The sequence below is a fragment of the Conger conger genome, chromosome 18 (genome assembly GCF_963514075.1).
Source record: "Conger conger chromosome 18, fConCon1.1, whole genome shotgun sequence".
Lineage (NCBI taxonomy): Eukaryota > Metazoa > Chordata > Actinopteri > Anguilliformes > Congridae > Conger > Conger conger.
This window is the reverse complement of record NC_083777.1, coordinates 26,024,051-26,044,163: the sequence shown is the minus strand read 5'-3', so window position 1 is coordinate 26,044,163 and position 20,113 is coordinate 26,024,051. Positions and strand designations below refer to the sequence as shown.

The 20,113-nt window shown below is 39.2% G+C and overlaps 1 protein-coding gene and 1 long non-coding RNA gene across 2 annotated transcripts in view; one reads left to right on the top strand and one right to left on the bottom strand.

Moving 5' to 3' along the window:
- LOC133118335 (uncharacterized) overlaps positions 1-20,113 on the top strand; it is a 99,346-nt gene that overhangs the window by 9,244 nt on the left and 69,989 nt on the right. The gene's annotated exons all lie outside the window — the stretch shown is intronic.
- On the bottom strand, positions 2,398-11,019 carry six3a (SIX homeobox 3a). The gene is made up of 3 exons (XM_061228230.1): positions 10,968-11,019; positions 5,561-6,260; positions 2,398-3,532 (listed from the first exon to the last, which is right to left on the bottom strand). Exons 2-3 carry the CDS (start codon positions 6,250-6,252, stop codon positions 3,340-3,342), a joined length of 885 nt encoding a protein of 294 aa, XP_061084214.1. The 5' UTR covers positions 6,253-6,260; positions 10,968-11,019; the 3' UTR covers positions 2,398-3,339.

Below are 20,113 nucleotides of genomic sequence, written 5' to 3'. Positions count from 1 at the left end.
TACTTCCCTATTGAAATTCCATTGAATTTACCGTGATGATAATGTTGACCTGGTCAGCATTGCATCGTTTGCTCAAAATCCACCTGTGCGACTGGTATAGTTAACTGGTGTAATTTACAAATTTTATCCATTGAGATAAGCGTTTGGTCAGTCTAGAGCAGTCATTAGTTAAGTGACCAAGCCTTAAGACTGAAAGAAAATTAATAACCGAAACAAATCATTTCCAGACCATTAAAGTATAACATTCGTTTGCTGCCATCTGTTTGATGTAATCTGTTGGTAGTAGGCTATCCCTTTTATTGATAAAAAATGCTCTTCAGTTTCCGATTCATTTAATCTTAATCAAGGTCGGGCTTGTCGTAGCCAATAAACTAATGGAGATTGAGAGAGGAGCTAACGATAATGATCAGCGATCGTGGGGTAGCAGGCTTCACCGGCTCCATGCTTGTGATAGGCCATATCTTCCTCGTACAGACGGAATTAAGAGGTGAAAAAGGGCTTCAATTCAGATTTGTCTCAGCCGCAGTCAACCACTAGGGATTTTTCTCCTGTGGACTTTAAACGAACGTGCGTTTTGTGCGTCTGCAGTAGGCCTGTTCCTATCTCGTCAAATGTGTAATTGTACAAATTGAGAAACATTATTTCAGGATGCATCGCACGGAATTGTAGCGAACTTTATATATACATCAATGACCAACACGGCTTTAACGCGAGAACCAAGCATTGCTATGCATATAGAGAAAGTTCGGTGGTTGTAATGCGCATGCGCTCCGATACAACTCAAGTTTAATGATCATGATTCTAATGCACTTGGGAATAAATGAAACCACGCTGTAAATAAATTAAGCCACATGTAAAGCAACTTTGCTGAAGTGACATAACTAGTTACATTACTTCTAAATCATCGCCTCAACTTAGTTGCAGGATTAGACAATTAGTTGGCATTTGGGGAGTAGTAGGCTGGTCGGATGGCAACATTCACAGTAATATTATAAAATATAATTTGAGCTCTGGTTTTCGGTTATGCTCACTTTTTATTAATATTATAACACAATTATAACCTGTTGTATTTTGTATATAATTATTGTCTGGTTTTACAGACCCACTTTAACATATGAGCCAAAAAAGTAACCGATTTACCAACTGGAACAAATTAGGAAAAAAGAAATGCGAATTCTGAAGTCGAATACAAGGAGTCGTTTCTGAACATTGGCGTGATTAATTTCCCCATAAGCTACTATATATAAAATACTGATAAAGAATATAGTTAATTGGTTGTATAATTGCACATCTATATTTCACACTCAAATTTACACTGAATGTTAATATTTTCTCTTTTTTTTTTAGTTTACGCAATTGAGAAATTAAGTACCACTCAAAATATATTATACGGAACAAAACTATAAGTATGTTTAGATATTGTACCCTATTTAAACGCGCATATGCTAGGATGTCCACATGTATTTGTCTAACGTCAAAATCATATAGTCCACTCATAAAGCGAACCGCATTACGGCCTCTGTTGTTTTCTTCTTATCAGTACACCGGCGCTGTCATTGCGCTTTTAGACTTAGTTGCATATTTGGCAGTGTATTTTCGCACATTATAGCCATCAAAGTGGCGAGAGGGTGCACTCTGGCCTACTTTTCTTGCCCATTCAAAAGAGACATTTTAACAGCTGCTGCGTGCAACGACAAATCAGTTGTGCCCCCAATTAAGGCCACCACAAAAAAAAAAAAAAAAAAAAAAAGTATAACGGTTTCAAAAAGTTAAAATAAAATTAACAATATGGGGCGCTTTTTTTTTTTTTTTTTTTTTGCTAGTTTTATGAGCCTTTTTTAATCGCGGACTTTAATGCTCTCGTGCTGATTAAAGCTCGAGTTCTGTAAAACGGAAGGGGATTTTTTCTCTCGCGGGGAGATGGCTGGATCACTGCTCGCTGTAAAAAGAAAGGCTCTTTCAGTCTTCTACAATGGGAGATTGGGGCAGGGGCGGAGTCCACGATGATTAGTCCATTTAATGGCGCGTTTACTTAATTTCTGTATTCACTGGCAACCGTAAACAAAAGGCGAAACAAGAGTCTCGTCCAAGCACTACACTGACGTTTAGCGTGTTCGATTATGTTATATCTGCATACATCCGTAAGAAAGAAAAGCACCAACATAACGTCTACTGATATGGCACAGAGTACACGGAGGGCATTTGAGACAGTGATGCACATCACATTTGAAACGGGAATAAATAGTGCTTGCGCACCGGCATGACTGTGTCCCCAAGAGCACCATTGACAATCCAGAAAGCTGTCATAATACGCTGGATACTGATTTTTTTTGTTTCTTTTTTTTTTCTCCAAGGCTGGCAGCAAAGCAAAATAGAATAAAGACATAATGCAATAAATGTATAAGAAAATGGAATACTGTATTTGATTTAGAAATTTATACATAAACATAAACACGCAAGTAAAGAAACATTGAATAATATAAGCGCCTTAAGCGAGCTCGGAAAATGTCTGAACATGTTGATGAAGAATACTCCAAATTTTATATTAAATCGCTTTTGCATAAAATTGACCGATAACACTTGTTTGTCTAGAATCATTATCCCATTTAAAGTAGAAAAACAAACAAACAAACAAACAAAACGAAAAAAAAAAAAAACCTAGAGCACTTTGTCTTACGTTTTGACAAATATTTTATGTTGGAACACCAAGTCAAGAAAAGTGAACAAGGATAGAAAAGGGTATGGAGAAAGACAGCAGTATTATATACAAGCATATCTCTACACATATATTACAGACTGGGAGAATGATCGCATTATTTAAGATATACATAATTCAATATAAAATCTCGAAATAAAAATAAAATCTGTTACAGTCATAACTATTCGGCTCCACATTTGACCAGTACCCCACACAGGCAGTGACAGAGGTGTAGTAAAAAGGTGCTTACGACTCAAATGATTGTCTGATGGACATAAAATAAAACAGGATTGCATCTCGGCTGAGCGTCATCATCACTTGGACTAAAACAGAGATCAAAAAGGCGATAAAGAGCAGGTTCTGGCAATTCCCTCTTCTCCGCGATCCTTGTAAAAAATATTGAACTTAAGAGTATTATTTTTCCCCAGATACAAAAAAAATAATATCATGCAAGTAGTGAGGGGCAGGGGAAGGCGTGGTCCACTGAAAGCGCTTGAAAAAAGACGTGCTTTTATCTCTTTTTAATAATTATACCAATTGGTCCTTTTTATTATTATTATTTTTTTACTTCCCCAATATTTCATAGTCTTTTTTTTTCAGGTCCATATTCCCTGTAAATACGTGTCTTTTTTTTTTTTGTATCATACATCGCATTCTGAGTCACTGGACGTCACCGAAAGAATGGACGTGCCGGTTTCGACTCGCTCTGTCATACTTGAAACGCTGGTAGTCGGACTGGCCGCGGTCGACGGCGATTCGGCCGAGCTGTGTGGCGTGCACCCGGATTCTGACAGAGATCGCATGCCATTCTGTCCTATTGCTTGGTGCTGAAGCCTGGTGGGAGAGAACAGTAAGAAATGACACCGCAATTAATACAGATCTCTGCCTATCTCTTCGCCTCTACCCCCTTCGCCTCTAATAATGCAGGCACCCATGCATGCGAGCGCTGAGCCTTTCATTCACAGTGCTCGGTCCGAACATTGTACACACACGCACTCACACAGAGGCTTGTCCCTCTGAGAAAAAATGCAACTACTATTCAAAATAAAAAATGTATAAATGCAGCTCAACATTATGAATCACAAAACTATTTTATTGAACGTGCTGTAGTTTTAATGTTTGTGGACATGGGGGGGTTTGCTTCGTTTCATTTTAAATTTCAGAACAATGTTTGTTTTGGTTTTATTCATTTATCTATTTGCTTTACACATCTCTGTTTATATCTATTAATACTTTACAGCACATTTCCAAGTTCAAAACTTTGTAACTTGTATTTTAAGTTGCAGCCACCATTCCTTTGCCAATTAATTTTTATGCGAGTCAAATTAACTTTATAATCGGCTATGTGTTCAAATGATCTCGTATTTATTTCTGATATACTTTTCAAAACAGCTGCGGATTACCTGTGTATGTTTGGTTTGCGATACTCTTAATTTATTACACATTACTGGAAAACGTGCTTTACGGCTAGGTAGCTACACAATGTGGCCATTGGCTCAACGTATTAAAAACAATATATTTTGGTTTAGAATACAACCTGCATTCCAATCACACTGGTTGACTGAGCACATTTAAACATAAATGCTCCTAAAACTTGATTCCGAATGTAAATAAAATATAATGCATTGGGGAATGGTATTTGTATAATTACAGTAAAATATCAGTGTGTATTGCCATTAAGAAATGTGTGAGAGTGAAACGAAAATTATTATTAAACCCACGATAATGAAAAATTATCTTTCTTTTCGTAGCCTTGGAAAATTATCAGAAGTTATTAGAATCCTCGATATAGAAACTGACAAAAGTCAAAAGTAATAGAATAACAATGGTGGCCTGCAAAACACAAGGGCCACATCTAAAATAATATGTTGTGTTTACACACACACACACACACACACACACACACACACATACACACCCTTGCATATATATATATATATATATATATATATATATATATATATATATATATATATATATATATATATATATATATATATATGAATTAAAATAAACAATTCATTTCAGGTGAGCTTATTCTGTTTACAAAAGAAAAAGTGTGCCATTTTTACAATGTGGACAAGTGAAATGTCTTTGCTGACTTTGTGTTCATATGAAGCCCAATCGTCGCTCAGGCCGTTTGTTTTTAGTTTTATTATTTAGCTGTACTTAAAAGTATCTGACACCTAATATGGATAGATATTTTCAAACAAATACCTTCACTGGCAAATATAAGAAAAGTTTTAAAAAAGGAATGCCATATGTACGATTTTAGATTTAACACAACTGCTTTTTGAATTCAAGATATGTACTTCAAGAGCACTGAAATTTCACGTTTTAGTGTAATTCATTATTACGGATTGTTTTATGTCATCCATTTCCACGTCGGTAGAAAAATATAAATCCGACTTTAGACTAGGGCTTCAGTTTTGTTTGATTTTTACACTAGTCTTTTCAAGTGTAGGCTACTCGCTGTATATCAATGCTGTATAGTCGGTGCTTTGATTTTGTTTATGATTTAACATTTTAACGCATATTTAGCTGTCAACGGACTAAATAAACGTTCATTTGAATTAAAATTGGAAATACATTTCTAAGCCTTTTGAGTTTCTTGTTTGTCGTTAGCCTAGCATAATGAAGCCTGCATTATGTTTTGGACATTTCTGTTTACATTAAAATGTAAACGAATTTAAAATGTCTCGCCTAACCCTCTCCATCCACCAACGCCATAGCACCACCGTCTGCTTGTAAATAAAATACTATAATGATCCAAAAACATAAACAATCGTCTCATTTTCGACAGAAGTAGTGAATACATTTTTCATCCACATTAAATCAATAGCGTGGCAATAGCCAACTGACCTGTTTTTAGCTGCCGCGGCTCTGTCTCTTTGCCTCCGGTTTTTAAACCAATTCCCCACTTGTGTAGGAGTGAGTCCCGTAGCTTGTGCCAGTTCCCTTTTCTTGCTTGGATTCGGGTAAGGGTCCTGGAGGTACCACTCCCTTAAGAGGCTGCGTGTCCGCTCTTTGAAACAGTGAGTCTTCTGCTCGCCGTCCCAGATGGTTCTAGGCAGGGGAAACTTCTTCCGCACCCTGTACTTATCAACCGGTCCTAGGGGGCGACCGCGCAGCTTCTCGGCCTCCTGGTAGTGCGCTTCTAGCCACATAGCCTGCAGTTTGCCGTGGGAGTCCTTGGTAAACTTGTGGTTCTCCAGGATGTGATATAGGTCTCGAAAATTCCCCGTGTGGAAGGCGACCACTGCCCGAGCTCGTAGAATGGACTCATGCTTGTTGATTGCTTCGCATGCCCCAGGTGCCACCGGCAGAGACCATAGGAACCTTCCCAGTCGTTCGATATCTCCGGTTTCCTCCAGCGTCTCGCAGACGCTCGCCACTTGCTCCGGAGAGAAGTTGAGGGTCGGTAGCTGAAACATTGACAAGTCTTCGGGAGACCTGGCGGTGGGAGCGCTGCTCGCCAAGAGCAAAGGGCGATCAGCGAAGTTTGGCAGGAAGAAATGGGAGGGATAAAGCTCTAAAGGGGATCTGAAAACCATGGAATGACCTGAGAGAGAAAGAAAATTATCAAGGAAAAGGAACGACGAGTAAAGATTGAATGATTCAATAGCTATCGCCTAATGACACCAGCCTCATAATATCTCTCCTAAATCCACCGTGAGTGTAGCATTGAAACATTTTGTTTCGCTTTTCTATTGGTCTTCTTGGTGTCGTTGTAAGGTTGTCATGGCAGCCCTGCCAATCACTGTCAAGCGTGCCAATCATTAGCCAGTACGTAGAGGCTTTCACCACTACTGCTGCGCGCACGGGGGGTTATCAGAAACTCCGATCTCAACACTACCCTCCCTCTACACCGGCTCGCATGAAGTAAAAGCCAATGCTCGCCTATTTGTTGAATGGAATGAGCAATTAGAGGGTGGAATATTATTACGATCTTAACGAGGCTCGTTAAGGCAAAGGAAGATATGTAGGGAAGAGAAATGGGAGGGGGAGGGGTTGTGGGGGGGGTGCCAAAATGGGCCAGGCAGGAATACGGGAATACACGTTTGAATAAAGGGGTTCCTAACCGAGTCAATTCACACACGATTTGCCCATAGTTTCGCCTCATTCGCACCATCCGAACACTTTTAATTCGGGCGAAAGGAATGGAAGCTGAGCTCATTAGATCCCGTCCGCACAGGGATCCCGCTCATCACCGAGGGCCACAGGATAGCGGAACGCATCTTTCCTTTAAAAAAAACTAACACCGTTCATTTTCACAGACCGCGCATGCTTAATTAGCAGTACATGCCTAGCTGGACAGGATAGCTTGAATAGGATATGTCAATATTGCGCTATTGCATAGTAACATGACATGACTGCTTAGGCTGTATGGACCAGTCCTGCAACATTAAAGCCGACTCGGGTAAATGCAGCTAGTGCTTCCAACAGCAGCATTGTAGCTACACCACAGTGCCAGATTCGGATGTTACAGTCTCTGGCCCTTTGCCCAGCGCATGTTTCCAAACAGACTTATAGCACAATGAACATTGATGCTTTCAGTGGTGATAATTAATCCCGACCAACCACATGATATATCAGCATTAATACACACATATCCTACGGTATTATTATTATTATTATTATTATTATTATTATTATTATTATTATTATTATCCTACTATATAAGGACATTTCACTAGGAATATCCTGTGTTCATTTGCGAATATACGCTGTTCACATAAATATACGCTGTTCACATAAATCAACTTCAAGCCAGCGATAATAGTCAAGTGCCCTTAAATGCTAAGTCTGTTTGTTGCATCATGACACTGCCTTAACCTCTGTCGCTCTGTAAACGGTGTAATTTTCAGAGAAATCTGTGTAATAAGCTAAGCTAGTTGGTACTACCATGGCAGTGTGTACTCAGTTAGCTTGGTCCGAGAAGGTTCGAGTACACACACACACACACACACACACACATACACACAGTAGTGAACAATACAGACATTGTTGGGGCATGTATAATGCGTATTGAAACGCAGGATCGAGACTTCAGTTAATCTGCCCTCAATAAAGCTGAAATAATTATACTAAGCCTCCTTTCTACAAAATCGTTGAGGAATTTAAACAAAACTTTTTTACAAGATTTTTCACATTCCACAGCATGTTTCTGATACTCACTTCACTCAGAATAGCGGAAACAACAAGGTTGCGGCTGATTTTGGGGGTGTTTTCAATGTATTATTATTACCCTACTACAACTAATAACAATTGATTTGTGTAAATAGCTCGCCATTAGACGCAATTATCTGTATGTGTATGTATGCATGTGTATCTCGGATAGAAAGATGGGTATATGTGGTTTTTTTAGGAGGGGAGGTGGTGGTGTTGTTCATGGTGTTGGGGCAGGTTGTGTCTTTGGGATCAAACCTGTTTGCTCCCCTGTCACACGAAACTCCGGTGAGGTAATTCCAAGTGGCACTTGATTCGGTCCAGTTGGAAAGCTTCTTGGACCGGAAATAACCCGCGGCATTTCGATCCTGGCCATGCTCCTATTCAAACCCCTCACTTACTGCCAACTTTAAGAGTTCAGACCACACAGAAAAATATCCTAAATGTTACGAAAGAGTTACGCGTTTCCCTTTTCTGTTATGCTAGATTATCGTATTGGCGGTCTCATTATCCATACCGATTCATTTAAAAACGGAATTCCAGTTGGAAACAGTCCCCGAACGCATATTCGGAAATAATTTGAACTCGTAATTGTCTGGTGAAATGTAAACTCTGGATTGGTTTGCAAATCCTGTGGTAAATAACATTCTTTTACATAGCTTTTGTTTGCGTTAAGCATGTAATTAACACCCCTAAACAAGTTTATTCACCTGGTCTAATTGTCTGTTTATCCCCGCGCTTATAATGCTCTTCTCCTAACGATAATCAGCGGGAGACGTGCTACTCAATGCAAGCAAACCACCAGGTCGATCTTTGTTTATTTACTTGTCTGTCCTTACAAAATGGGCAGAAGAGATCAGTAACATTAAACTGCTACACGAATTATAAATTAACCTTGGTCCCACGTGTTATTGATTTATTTTTTCAATACACAAGGCCTCAGAATCTTTAATTTCCCCGTTTTAGACGCCTATTTGTGCACATCTGTAAATGGAAAAAAAATAAACAAAAGTGTTGCGTCACCGAGCGAGAGAGAGAGAGAGGGGGAGAGAGCGAGAGAGCTAAAGAAAGACAGAGACCGAGGGGAAAGGTAGGGAAAGGGTATATTTTACTTTGCTTTCTATTGACCCTCAGATTCCACGGTGATCACTATGATCTGATAAAGTTTTAAGTGTGATAAACTGCAGTTACAGCCTGCTTGGTCAACAATATTCGACGGCAAAACGTCATAGTTGTGCGCAGATTTGAAGTGGAACAATTATATAGGAAATAAAAGAATATGATCTTAAAATAATTCGGACATTTGGAGTTGTAAAAGTGCATAGCTTACTTGCTGGTTTTCTATGATTTAGGTTAAGAATTGTTATTTGAGTTGTCAGGCTTTTGTAGATTCTAGTAAATGATCATTGTCATTTAATCTTTGAGGGGGACTAGTGGGCTATAAATGGGGTTTTAATGTCCCATGCTGAGTTAGCCGGTAACTAAACATTTTCTTAAGGGAATTCATTTCATAATTTGGGCAAACACGAACTAATCTTTTGCACCATGTCCGTGACCGGAAAGCATGCATATTATGAAACAAAATCAACCCTTCACGATCTTTCTTCTTCCTTCTGCAATGTTCTGACGACGGATTGGCGGCGCTGGACACTTCGTGTCTCGGTAGAGGAGCCGTCCGAGCCCAGATTTCGGCGTACAGAAGTCCGCTGCAACGTTCTGAAGTGGAAATCCTTTCCGGATCCTGTAAGTTTATTATAGGCACGCGCTGATCTGGTCCCACGTTGCTTAGCGGTACAGTAAGTTTCTGGCAATGTTAACCGAAATAAAATAAAACATATTTCTGATAAACAATGTACTCTGTGCGCGCTGTGTATGAGTATGTACCGCTGCAAATGTTTTAAATGAACTTAATATTTGTCCCCGGTTGTGCTCTGTTATTCGGGGCAGATGATTTGTAATTGACGTTTGATCTGAGTGAACATGTCGCTAGCCTATCGTGAAATAGCCTAAAACAAGCCAGACCAAACTCGAAATAGTATCGAAATTACCATTCTTTCTGGATTGAAAGACAGGACTTGTATTCCTCTCGTGGTGATCCTAGTTTTCCATAGCTATCGCTGTCCCTTCTCTGAGTCTAGTCCCCCTTTACTCGAATAGCCTATTGCTGCTTGTAGCTTTGTGGTACCGTCGGGACGGGGCGCAAATTCTACCCTTTATGTTCTTAAAGCTTTGGCTGTTCGCGCTTGAGTGCGAATCTAGTTTGTCCGACCTATGCTGTTTAGACAAAAATGTTAAAATGTAAAAAACATTATCGGGAACGGTGCAGTGGTAGCCGATGTTTTCCTCGCGGATTCTTGTGGTTTTAAAGCAAGTGCGACGCTTGCAGCGGAATAGACTGCCATCAGGAGTTGTTATAAAGCTGTTATGAGCAGTGGACGTTTAAAGGGATATAAGCAGTCAGTAAGTAGCACATACGTCTTAAATGCATTAATTCATGGAGTTGCTATGTATATAGCCTATGTATGTTTGTATATATGCATGGAACAATATAATAATAATAATAATAATAATAATAATAATAATAATAATAATAATAATAATAATAACAACAGCAACAACAACAACCTTAAAAATAAAAATTCTAAAATAAGTTTCTATGTAGCGCCAGGAATCTCAATATTTCTGATAGATGGCATATCACCTGACGAGAGAGTAAAATATTTAGCTTTTATTCCAAAGAGAGTATAAAACAACCTTGCATCAAGTTTATTATTGTTACCGTTATGCTAATACCATTACGCTGCTAATACCATTACATAAACTGTGGATATCGCTGATTGCGCCTTACGTTGTGCCTCTGCAAAGCCTAATTTAAACAAAGCTTAACTCCTTCAGCAAACTCAAAAGCTCGTTTAAGATTAGTTTTTAATTTCCCGAACTTTCTTCCTCATTTTTGTGTGGTCTCATTAAGTGGGCATCCTGCTACGTCCGCGGAGTTATACGAAAGCTGTCCAATCAGTGTATTTGCACGGCTTGTTAGCGACAGTTAATGAGGGCGCTCCACAGACGGAGAGAATGGCGCCTCGATGTTAGATTTTACCTTGTGTCAACTCGTTACTTCTAATGAAGCCATTGGAAGCTTCTCCAATGAATGGAACCAGGCGACTGAAACTGCAGGCCCTCTTTCTTCCGGTATCTCGGAGGCGCGCGGGTGCTGGGCTGAAATGCGAAACTCCGCGGCACATGATTCGGTAAGGGGGAGGGATGAAGAGGAGGAGGAGAAGGAGAATGAGGAGGGGGGGGCGGGGGGGGGCGGGGGCGGGCTTGGTTGGGCCTCTGCGTCATTTTGATTCACTGAAAGAACTGGAAGAAGGAATGTGTGTGTGTGTGTTGGGGGGGGGGGGGGATTGGGGTGAGAGGGGTGGAGGAGGTTACTGAAAGACATTTTACACAGTATAATATCATAGGGTGCTATCGAGTATTAGCCTACGTGGTCAGTTGGGCTTGACATCTCCCTCTCCTTCATAAAAAAAAAAGTTCACGTATACGCTCCCCCCTGAGTGGCTTTCCATTTGGGGTCATGTGAGATTTTAGCAGCATCAACGCATCCTTGCTGATCAATCCAGATAAGGCGGTGCAGTGTACTCGATGCTCCAAACGCGGTCTTTCCACCTTCCCACCCAAGGGACCACTTCAAAATCAGCCATTCTTAAACCAACTTATTTGGGAAAGAAATTACCGATACTGCCCAACTTTAATTGTTTGTTTGTTCATTTATTTTTATGATTCTTTTTTATTTATTTATGTATTTATTTATTCCTGGTTTTTCGTGTATTCATTTTATTTCCATTCGAGCAGCAATGCGTGAAATAAAAATACATTAATCTTCTAGAAAATGTTCCTCGCGTAAAGACCAATTTAGGTTAATATTCTTGTTGCGTATATTAGCCATTCCTGCTATAATTAAACAAAACACACACACACACACACATGGAAATTACACACTCTCGACAGTTTGTTTGGATTGGTGTGAAAGGTTTCAAGAAAAGAAAGCGAGAGCATGCAATCCTATAATTTGTTCATAAAATTAGTGTTTCCATAAGGTAGGTTGTATGTGCCAGTGGCATTCAAATCCACAGCCCTGACCGAGAATGCAGTCGACCGAAAGGTTTTAGCCCCATGGATTATCACTCCGAGTAAACAGTAGTCTTACTCGTGAAATAGCGTACAGTTATGCAAATGAACTTGACTCGTTTTGCTTGTCTGGTGAAATTTAGATTCGAGGTCCGGCCTTTAACGTCGTGACCCTTCCCCACGCAGTACAACGAATGCCTCTCACCTCTTATCTGCGCGTCGAATGACAGGAGTTCCTGATGCAAGCTAAAATGGAGATCTGCAGCCGGATCTAAATCAATGCAATGTGTAGACAATAAACTAATCGTATTTCTATTTTGACAAGACCATTTGATTAATATACATGAAATAATGCACTTGAGTCATTTGTAATACGCTCCCTCTGATTCTGCATCATAGGTTTTACTAAACGCTAAATCGGAACAAGGGCCACAACGGATCAGCGTTGGATACATTTCTGTCAGTAGAAAAAAGTTTTAGCAGCTGATAAATATTATTTTAAAAACTCATTTTAGTTGACTGCTTTTCTTTTTGATATAAGGGCGAAATCTAATGTAGGTTTTTGAATGAATAGGCCGAAGAAGGAGCCCGTGCTTGCTGTGTGGCGTTCGTTTTTGTAAATTGTAAGAATAAAAGCGATTTACTTGGTACTAATTAGAAAATATGTATGAATTCAACTATGAGAACAATGAAATGTGTTTGCTTTGCGGTTGGTTATGTTTGTAGTATTTTAAGTATGTGTTACATTTTTTCCAGAGTTGCATATGCATCATTAGTCTTGCAGAGGTTAACTGGCACTTGTGGAAATTATGAAAAATAGAATCCGAACCAACAGCAAAGCGGCTTGATTGAATTGTCCACTCACTGTTGCAAAATAGCCGTTGCTAATCACTTGTATGCATACTTGTGTTGGACTGAATCTATATGTAGGCTATCCAAATTAAGACAAAATTTGCCTTGTACTTGTAATCATAGTAAAATGTGGAGCATGAGTGAATTAAATGTACATTTTACTACACACACAACAGAAAGTAACATTATAATGATTATTAATAATACTATTATTATAATTATAATTATAATTATTATTATTCTTGTTGTTTGAAGTAGTAGGAGCAGCAGCAACAACTTTATCAGCTAAGTCTAGAATTACTAGTAGTAATTGTTGCTATAGTAGCAGCCGATGCTTAAGATTTGCTACATTTTGCAGTTATTGGGAGTTTTGTATCCACGTCACTCGGGTTAATTGTTTTCAAGGAATATGTAGCAGTTGTGTAACCAGGACCGCAACAAATAAATGAGAGAAGACACCGCGTCGGACATTAAACTGTATAGTAGTCTAGTCGTTTCGTAGATTTTTACTCTAATTTAGAAATGCTCCCGTCCTGTGGGCATATGAACTCCATTCAACCGTAAAGATAGCTTTTTCATCCTGTTTCAATAAAGCAACGTCATATTCGCGTGAATATTAGATTTTGATCGGGTATATGTGTCCTCCTACACGCCCTCTTCCCCGTTCCCCGACACGCAGGAAGAATTGTGAGAGCAAACTATGTGAACGGACTAATTCTAATTCCTCTCTCCTGCGCGTGCTACCGAACAGCAGTTTACCAGCGCGAGAGGAGGAGCTGAGACGATTATCACTGTTCCAGGTGTTTGGATACAACGCTTTATGCAGAATTAATATAATGGACGCATTGCTCACGCCCTAGAGCTTAACATATGATGTTCTACCGACGAGCACTTCGTTATTCCCTAGGCCAAATGCGCTTTATTTTATTTTAATCCCTCCTCGTCCTGAGTTTAATTTGCATATGAAGGAAAGTATCAGATATTTTCACAAATATCTGAAAAAAGAACCCGAAATCAGCGCTGATAATGTGACATATGATAATGCTCATGCGAATATACCCTCCTCTTGGCTTCAAAATCTACACTAGGTGATATTCATCTGATTAAATTATGATGCATTATCGTTTTCGATATGTTATCAATATTCCTTGTGAACTATGCAATATTAATTATTATTATTAATATTATGTTTGTTATTCCGGACAACTTATTATATATTAAATATTATTATTATTATTATTATTATTATTATTATTATTATTATTATTATTATTATTGTTGTAATTATTAATAATAATATTTTTATTAGAAATATAATATTATTTGTTGTATTCTGACTCCTTTTAGGATACTGTTGACCATACTCAGCTGTTCCTCTGTCAAACTTGATTAGGAGAGCTTTGCTTCCAGTCTGGGTGGATGGGAGGTGATGTAATAATTGCCTCGGACAAATTCAGAAATCCGCCAGGCCAGCCAGCTCCGCCACGAGCAGCTGATCTTGAACTGTGGACGATCGCCTCAGCAGGCCAACCGTGTGCTGTCGTGACATCACAACGAGGATGCTACGTGCGTCCGAACGTACACTGTGATGTCCCGGTGACAATGCGAAACAATATGTGTATTCAGTTGTAGCTTGTACTTTTTCCACGCGTACGTCGATATAATTGACCCATTTAACAATAGTATTCGATAATGAATTCAGTCGCTTATTCCTCTGCTAATATATAAAGTACACTTATCGGTGCGGTTTCAAATTAAGTTGACATCAAACACATACGATAATGTTGCTATCCCAAGTTCCATATTGCGCGTCGGATACAGGTGGATTTGAACCATATTACGTATAGTTAAATTGGTATAATGCAGTACACGGGCCACACAAATAATCTAGCCTATGCCTAGAGCTCAAGTTGTATTGTTACCGTTTGACACGAAGTTTAAGATAACACCTTGTCTTTTTTAATGCACAATTAAACTTGGATATCCCACCTTTCACCGCAGTGAGTTCACGTGTTTCCCAGTCGCGTTGGTGTCAATCTCACTGATGTAGTCGGACGCGTAAAACACTTCTCTGAAAACTCAAAGCCCTATCGTTTTCCCTCACTTCTGTAGAACACATGTAGATAAGGATGGAGTCCCATTTGGACCTTGTCAGCGGGTATTTAAAAGTGTAAACTTCATCCAGCCGCCATTTTGCTGACTTGGGATCCAGGTCAGGTTACCCAAACAACAACGCTGGCATTGTTTCCATAGCCTATGTAACAATTAACCAATGTACACTCAGTGATCTTGGTGAAATATTATCTTGGCGACTTTGACCGCGGAATGATTGTTGGTGCCAGACCGGGTGGTTTGAGTATCTCAGAAGCTGCTTGTCTCCTGGGATTTTCGCAAACCGCAGAGATTGCAGGAAGGAGACAGTAACGCAAATATCCACGCATTACAACAGAAGAGCAGCTCTAAACGCACAAGGAGTCAAACCTCTACGTGGATAGGCGACAGCAGCAGAAGACTTAATACGTCAAAAAATAAGTCTAATAAATACCTAATAAAGTGCTCGCTGAGTGTACATTTCAGTCACGACTGAAAACAATGTGAGAAACATCTTGAGATTTTTCTGTCTGCGGCATTTGTTTTGCTGTCTGTGTGGCACACTAACTCTGTGCCAAGCGCAAAACGTGGCCTGAAACGTGGCGTGACCTGAAAGTGACAAATTGTGCCTGTGCTGTTCATGGAAAATTACAAACATCAAAAATGGCAAATGACAGTATACACAACTGTCTATATTTATCTATATGTTCCTTCTTTCTTTGTCTTGCCTGTCTATATGATATTTTGCTACGTCCAAAGAAAAGAGCTTACGTTTTGTTGTTTGTTCTCATGACATGTCTGAATAAAAGTTACCGAACGTTCAGGTTCCCTTGTGGACAGACACCACGGTACATTTTAACTGGACTCCAGTCCTACTGTGCAAAATGCCTAAAATAATGCCCTCGCAGAGTCGAAGATGTGTCGTGTAGCGCATTCGCTGCGAATTGATGTTGTTTTCCATTGTCGCGCTATTTGTTGCTATTTCAGCACCGGGAGAGCGATGGAAAATAATTAGGTCGTGACCTCTGAGAAAAATCGGATGTGCTGTGACCTCTGCTAGTGCGGGAGGCACACCCAAAGGTAGTGTTTAAATAGGCTATCGGAGCGGTGGTGACCTTTTCTTTTTTTCCCCATGGAGCCATAGTATCACAGAATGGCGAATCTGGTTTTCTTTCCTTGCCATTGCCGCCCCTACAAAAAAGTTTTTGTAGGCTACGGATACGCAAGTGTCACAGGGTTCCTCTTTCTGCAAAGGAGCATCATCAAAGGGGAGAAATGTAACATTCAGACTCCACGTAACCCTATTTGCACAGGGCACTGTGCGGGGCAGCTATGATCTTGTAGGCTATTTCATTTGACACACCATTGAAAATGCACAGAGTTGTAAATGCATTCATTTTTTTTGCTAGTGTTTTGCTTTTTGCGCCGCTTTCTCACGACCCGCCGGTTAAAATGTTTTGAATTCCCCGTGCTTTACATAGCCCAGTTCTGCCCTTTTCGCCATCCTTCCTCTTCTCTGTGTAGTCAGCAATTACGACTGAAGGTCGGAGGAGCGGGTCGTGGCTGTCCATCGCCCCATAAGTGGATTTTGATATTTAGACAGCTATTGTTACTCAATATTAACTTACAGGATAATGACGAAAGATACTGCGTCCACTGAACTTGTTATTCACGAATGAGCGGCATCTGTCGAATGTAATGTTCGTCTCTGGCCCGGTTTGCCCGGCGAGATCAATACGGGGCGTCTGACGCGCGCCGGAAAATGCGGCGAAGTGCATTGCAATGACAGATAGAAGCCCCTCGTGTCGCTCCGTGTCGTAGAGGGGACACTTCCGCGTGGCTGTACCAGATCAACAGGTACGCGACACGGCAAAACTAAAATCAAAAACATTTGGAGTTGTAAGAGTTTGTTCGTTTAATTTCGGAATTGTTTATGAAATGAATTCAGACGGGCGCGCAATAATCGCATACATTTAACTTGTTTTTTTATTATATGTTAAAAATATATTTAAATATGAATTTATAATATGCTTAATAACAACATAAGGGAAAGGCAATATTATTATTATTATTATTATTATTATTATTATTATTATTATTATTATTGTTGTTTTTGTTATTATATTATATATTTTTGTTTACCAAATAAATAATAAATAAAGGCATAAATAGGTAAATAAATAAACTAATAAATGGAAAAATGTGTGTGGAAATGATAGGGCATTAAAAAAAGTGTTGCTCTCCAGAAAGCTGCGTGTACCACACTCCTCAAATTAAAAGTAGGCCTTTATGATTAGACTTCAGTCACTGAATGGAGCGAGAAGCACCGCGTGCTGGTGTGGGTATTTGACAAATCAACAATAATATTAAACCTCTGTACTGTCAGACTGTGTGCTATAGACTAGACTGAGGCACGTAATGTCATGTAAATTTTTGAATGTTATTTTTTTAGATGGGGATTACCGACAGGATGTAAACTGACAAAATAACGACCCTCTCCAGAGTTTTGGTTTGGAGCTCACGAAAGCCGGAAGGTTTTTTGACTTTATTTGACGTATTTTTAACTATTTGGACGATCTTGACCCGTCTTTGAAGGGGAGGGAGGAGGGGGCAGGGAGGTTAAGTGTAGGCTATTGCTTTGAGGTTCGCCGACTGCTAATATTCTCCCAAATGAAATTGGAAAATTTACTTTTTTCTTCTTTTTCTTATCAATATTTTAGGTATTGTTCCAATTAAAGTTTGACTAGTGATTATTAATACGATTGGATCGACTATATTGCAATAAACAGGAGACTTACATTATTTTAAAAATTATATTGATCATGTAACCTTTCCATAACAAACTATTGTATAAACCAGTAATTGTGTGTTTTATATTGTATTATGAATTAACGTGATGAGTATATTTATGTATATGTAGCCTAAATTAAAATGAATTTATATTTTAGTTTAAGCTATATTTAAAATCGATTCAACAGGTAGACTGGTCGCAGTTTAATAAACTGCGTGGTGAGGTATGGGTGTTCATTACATTCAGTTTTGATGGGATCTTAAAATCGAAACCGCTTTTCCCTTTTATAATGAAACACAATGTCAAATGTTTAGTACAATGGCAGTCATGCGTTAATTCTTTATTGTACTGCGATTATAAGCTGAACAACGTCTAGTAGTAGCTGCGTGCTAATATTTACTTACTAACTAGTTACTTGTGGTTTAACATAGTTTTGTGTCCATGTCAATCATGGGGGAGTGTTACTAATCTCAGTCCATAGGCTATCACTGTCTTTGAGAAAACAATACGTGTATTTCAATCCCGTGTGCGTTATGTTGACAATTATTAAGTAGCCTAATGTTATTTTATTTGTAACAATTGTATGTAACAAATATTTGAAGACAAACAGAATTTCTGATTGGCATCCTCGAATGTTAACTTTTTAAACATCTGAACATTGCGCGATTTGTTTTTAATCTACATGCACTGCTGTACATGTATGATGCTAATCATACAGTGTGTTCATGCACTTCGATGTTAATCTCGGACAGTGATGAATGCGCATTTTCCGTGTCATAGTCAAACTACTAGGCCTACTACGAGTCAGTCGCACTCCCTCACGTTTATGTTATATTGCATTACAGATAACTCTGTCCAAAGTTGTTTTTTCTCAGGCAGCAGTCGGGTGGAGGTTGTTATGCTGAGTAACGGGGATGAAAAAAACAACCCACCTGGTCCAGCGTTCTAGTGTTTTTCAACAATCTTAAATAAAGCTCATCTATATTTTATCAGCGCGGTTACTAAATTGATAGGAGACACTCAAGCAGATGTCAAAACGTCTCAAAAATGTTTATGTGTGAATAACTGAGCAGGCGGTGGGCCGCATTATCTGATTGCGAAATGAAAGATTCATGGAGGACAGCTGTTAGCAGCGCCCACTCCTGGCGTTTCATTAGCCAACAACTCTAATTTAAACATCCATTTTCACGAAACCTGCATTGTTTTCACTTGCGTCCATTTTCCATTATTACCCTTTCATTGCCTGTAATGTGTTCACCCGAGGCCACTCTGCGTAACTCGGACCAGATCCACGTTGCTTGAAAAGTAGTTATTGGTTAGTAGAAGTAATTTTGGATAGGTTTGTATTGCATTTCATTCGTTCATCGCACCATTTTACATTATTCGCCGAATGTAGGCTATACAGTAAATACAACTAAATTTAATCAGTTCCTGTGTTGTGAAGATAACATATATAAATGAGATGAATCATATAATAAAATAGTTGAAAGTGTTGTTATACGAGTTGGCCTACGTAACGTTTCACTGAAATTGTCCCCGTTTTGTCCCGCAAAGTTAACGTTTTCTTTTACAGTCGACAAACTATCGCATAAAAATACGTTTCTTTATAATATAAAATGTTTCATTTATTTATTTAAAACGAATGGCACTTTCAACAGTCTCCATCAGTCACCTTCACTCAAAGCCTTGGCTACGAAATGTTGATTACTGTGGTCGAGGTCTCCACATTTGAACAGATCTTCCGTTTCGCCTGAACTGGTCCTCCTGGGACCTCGTCTGTGATTGCAAGCTTTGACCGGTGCGTTTGTGGCAAGGTGCAGATCTGGGCTAAATGTCGTGTGGAGGTAATGGGAAGTTATTGGGAGGTAGTCCGACAAGGGTGGCCAGCGGGTTCCAGGTTCACGGTGGGGTTAAAGCGACTGTTAATATCTTTTGTTTGCTTTCTCCAGAAAATCCCCTTCCTTCCTAAAAGAGGATGTGTCCTGCCTTTCGGAGCAGCTTTCGCCCTGTCTTGCCACCAGCGTTTACCCTGTTTGTTTTTCTACGTTTATTAAATCTTCCCAAACAGGAAAACAAATAATATCACGACGTCATTGGCCGAGAGGTTTGTTCTTTTTTGTGCATGTCACTACCGGGCCTGTGCTCCTGCGCTGAGAATTCTTTTGTGTTTGAGTTCCAACGTTGTTTTCTATTTTTATCCAGTTAACAAAACTAAAAAAGAAAAGAAAATTGTCAGCCTATTTGTTCAATTTTATTTTTGTAATAACTGCAGTAGTTAGCATGTATTATTATTATTATTATTATTATTATTATTATTATTATTATTATTATTATTATCATCTGTAGTGGTACTTCATAATATTCACAGTCGATTTTAA

Coding starts and splice junctions, on each gene's coding strand:
- six3a (XM_061228230.1), bottom strand. CDS start 6,252: ATGGTTTTCAGATCCCCTTTAGAGCTTTATCCCTCCCATTTCTTCCTG. Junction 3,533..5,560: donor GCCGCGGCAGCTAAAAACAG/GTCAGTTGGCTA, acceptor CTCTCCCACCAG/GCTTCAGCACCAAGCAATAG.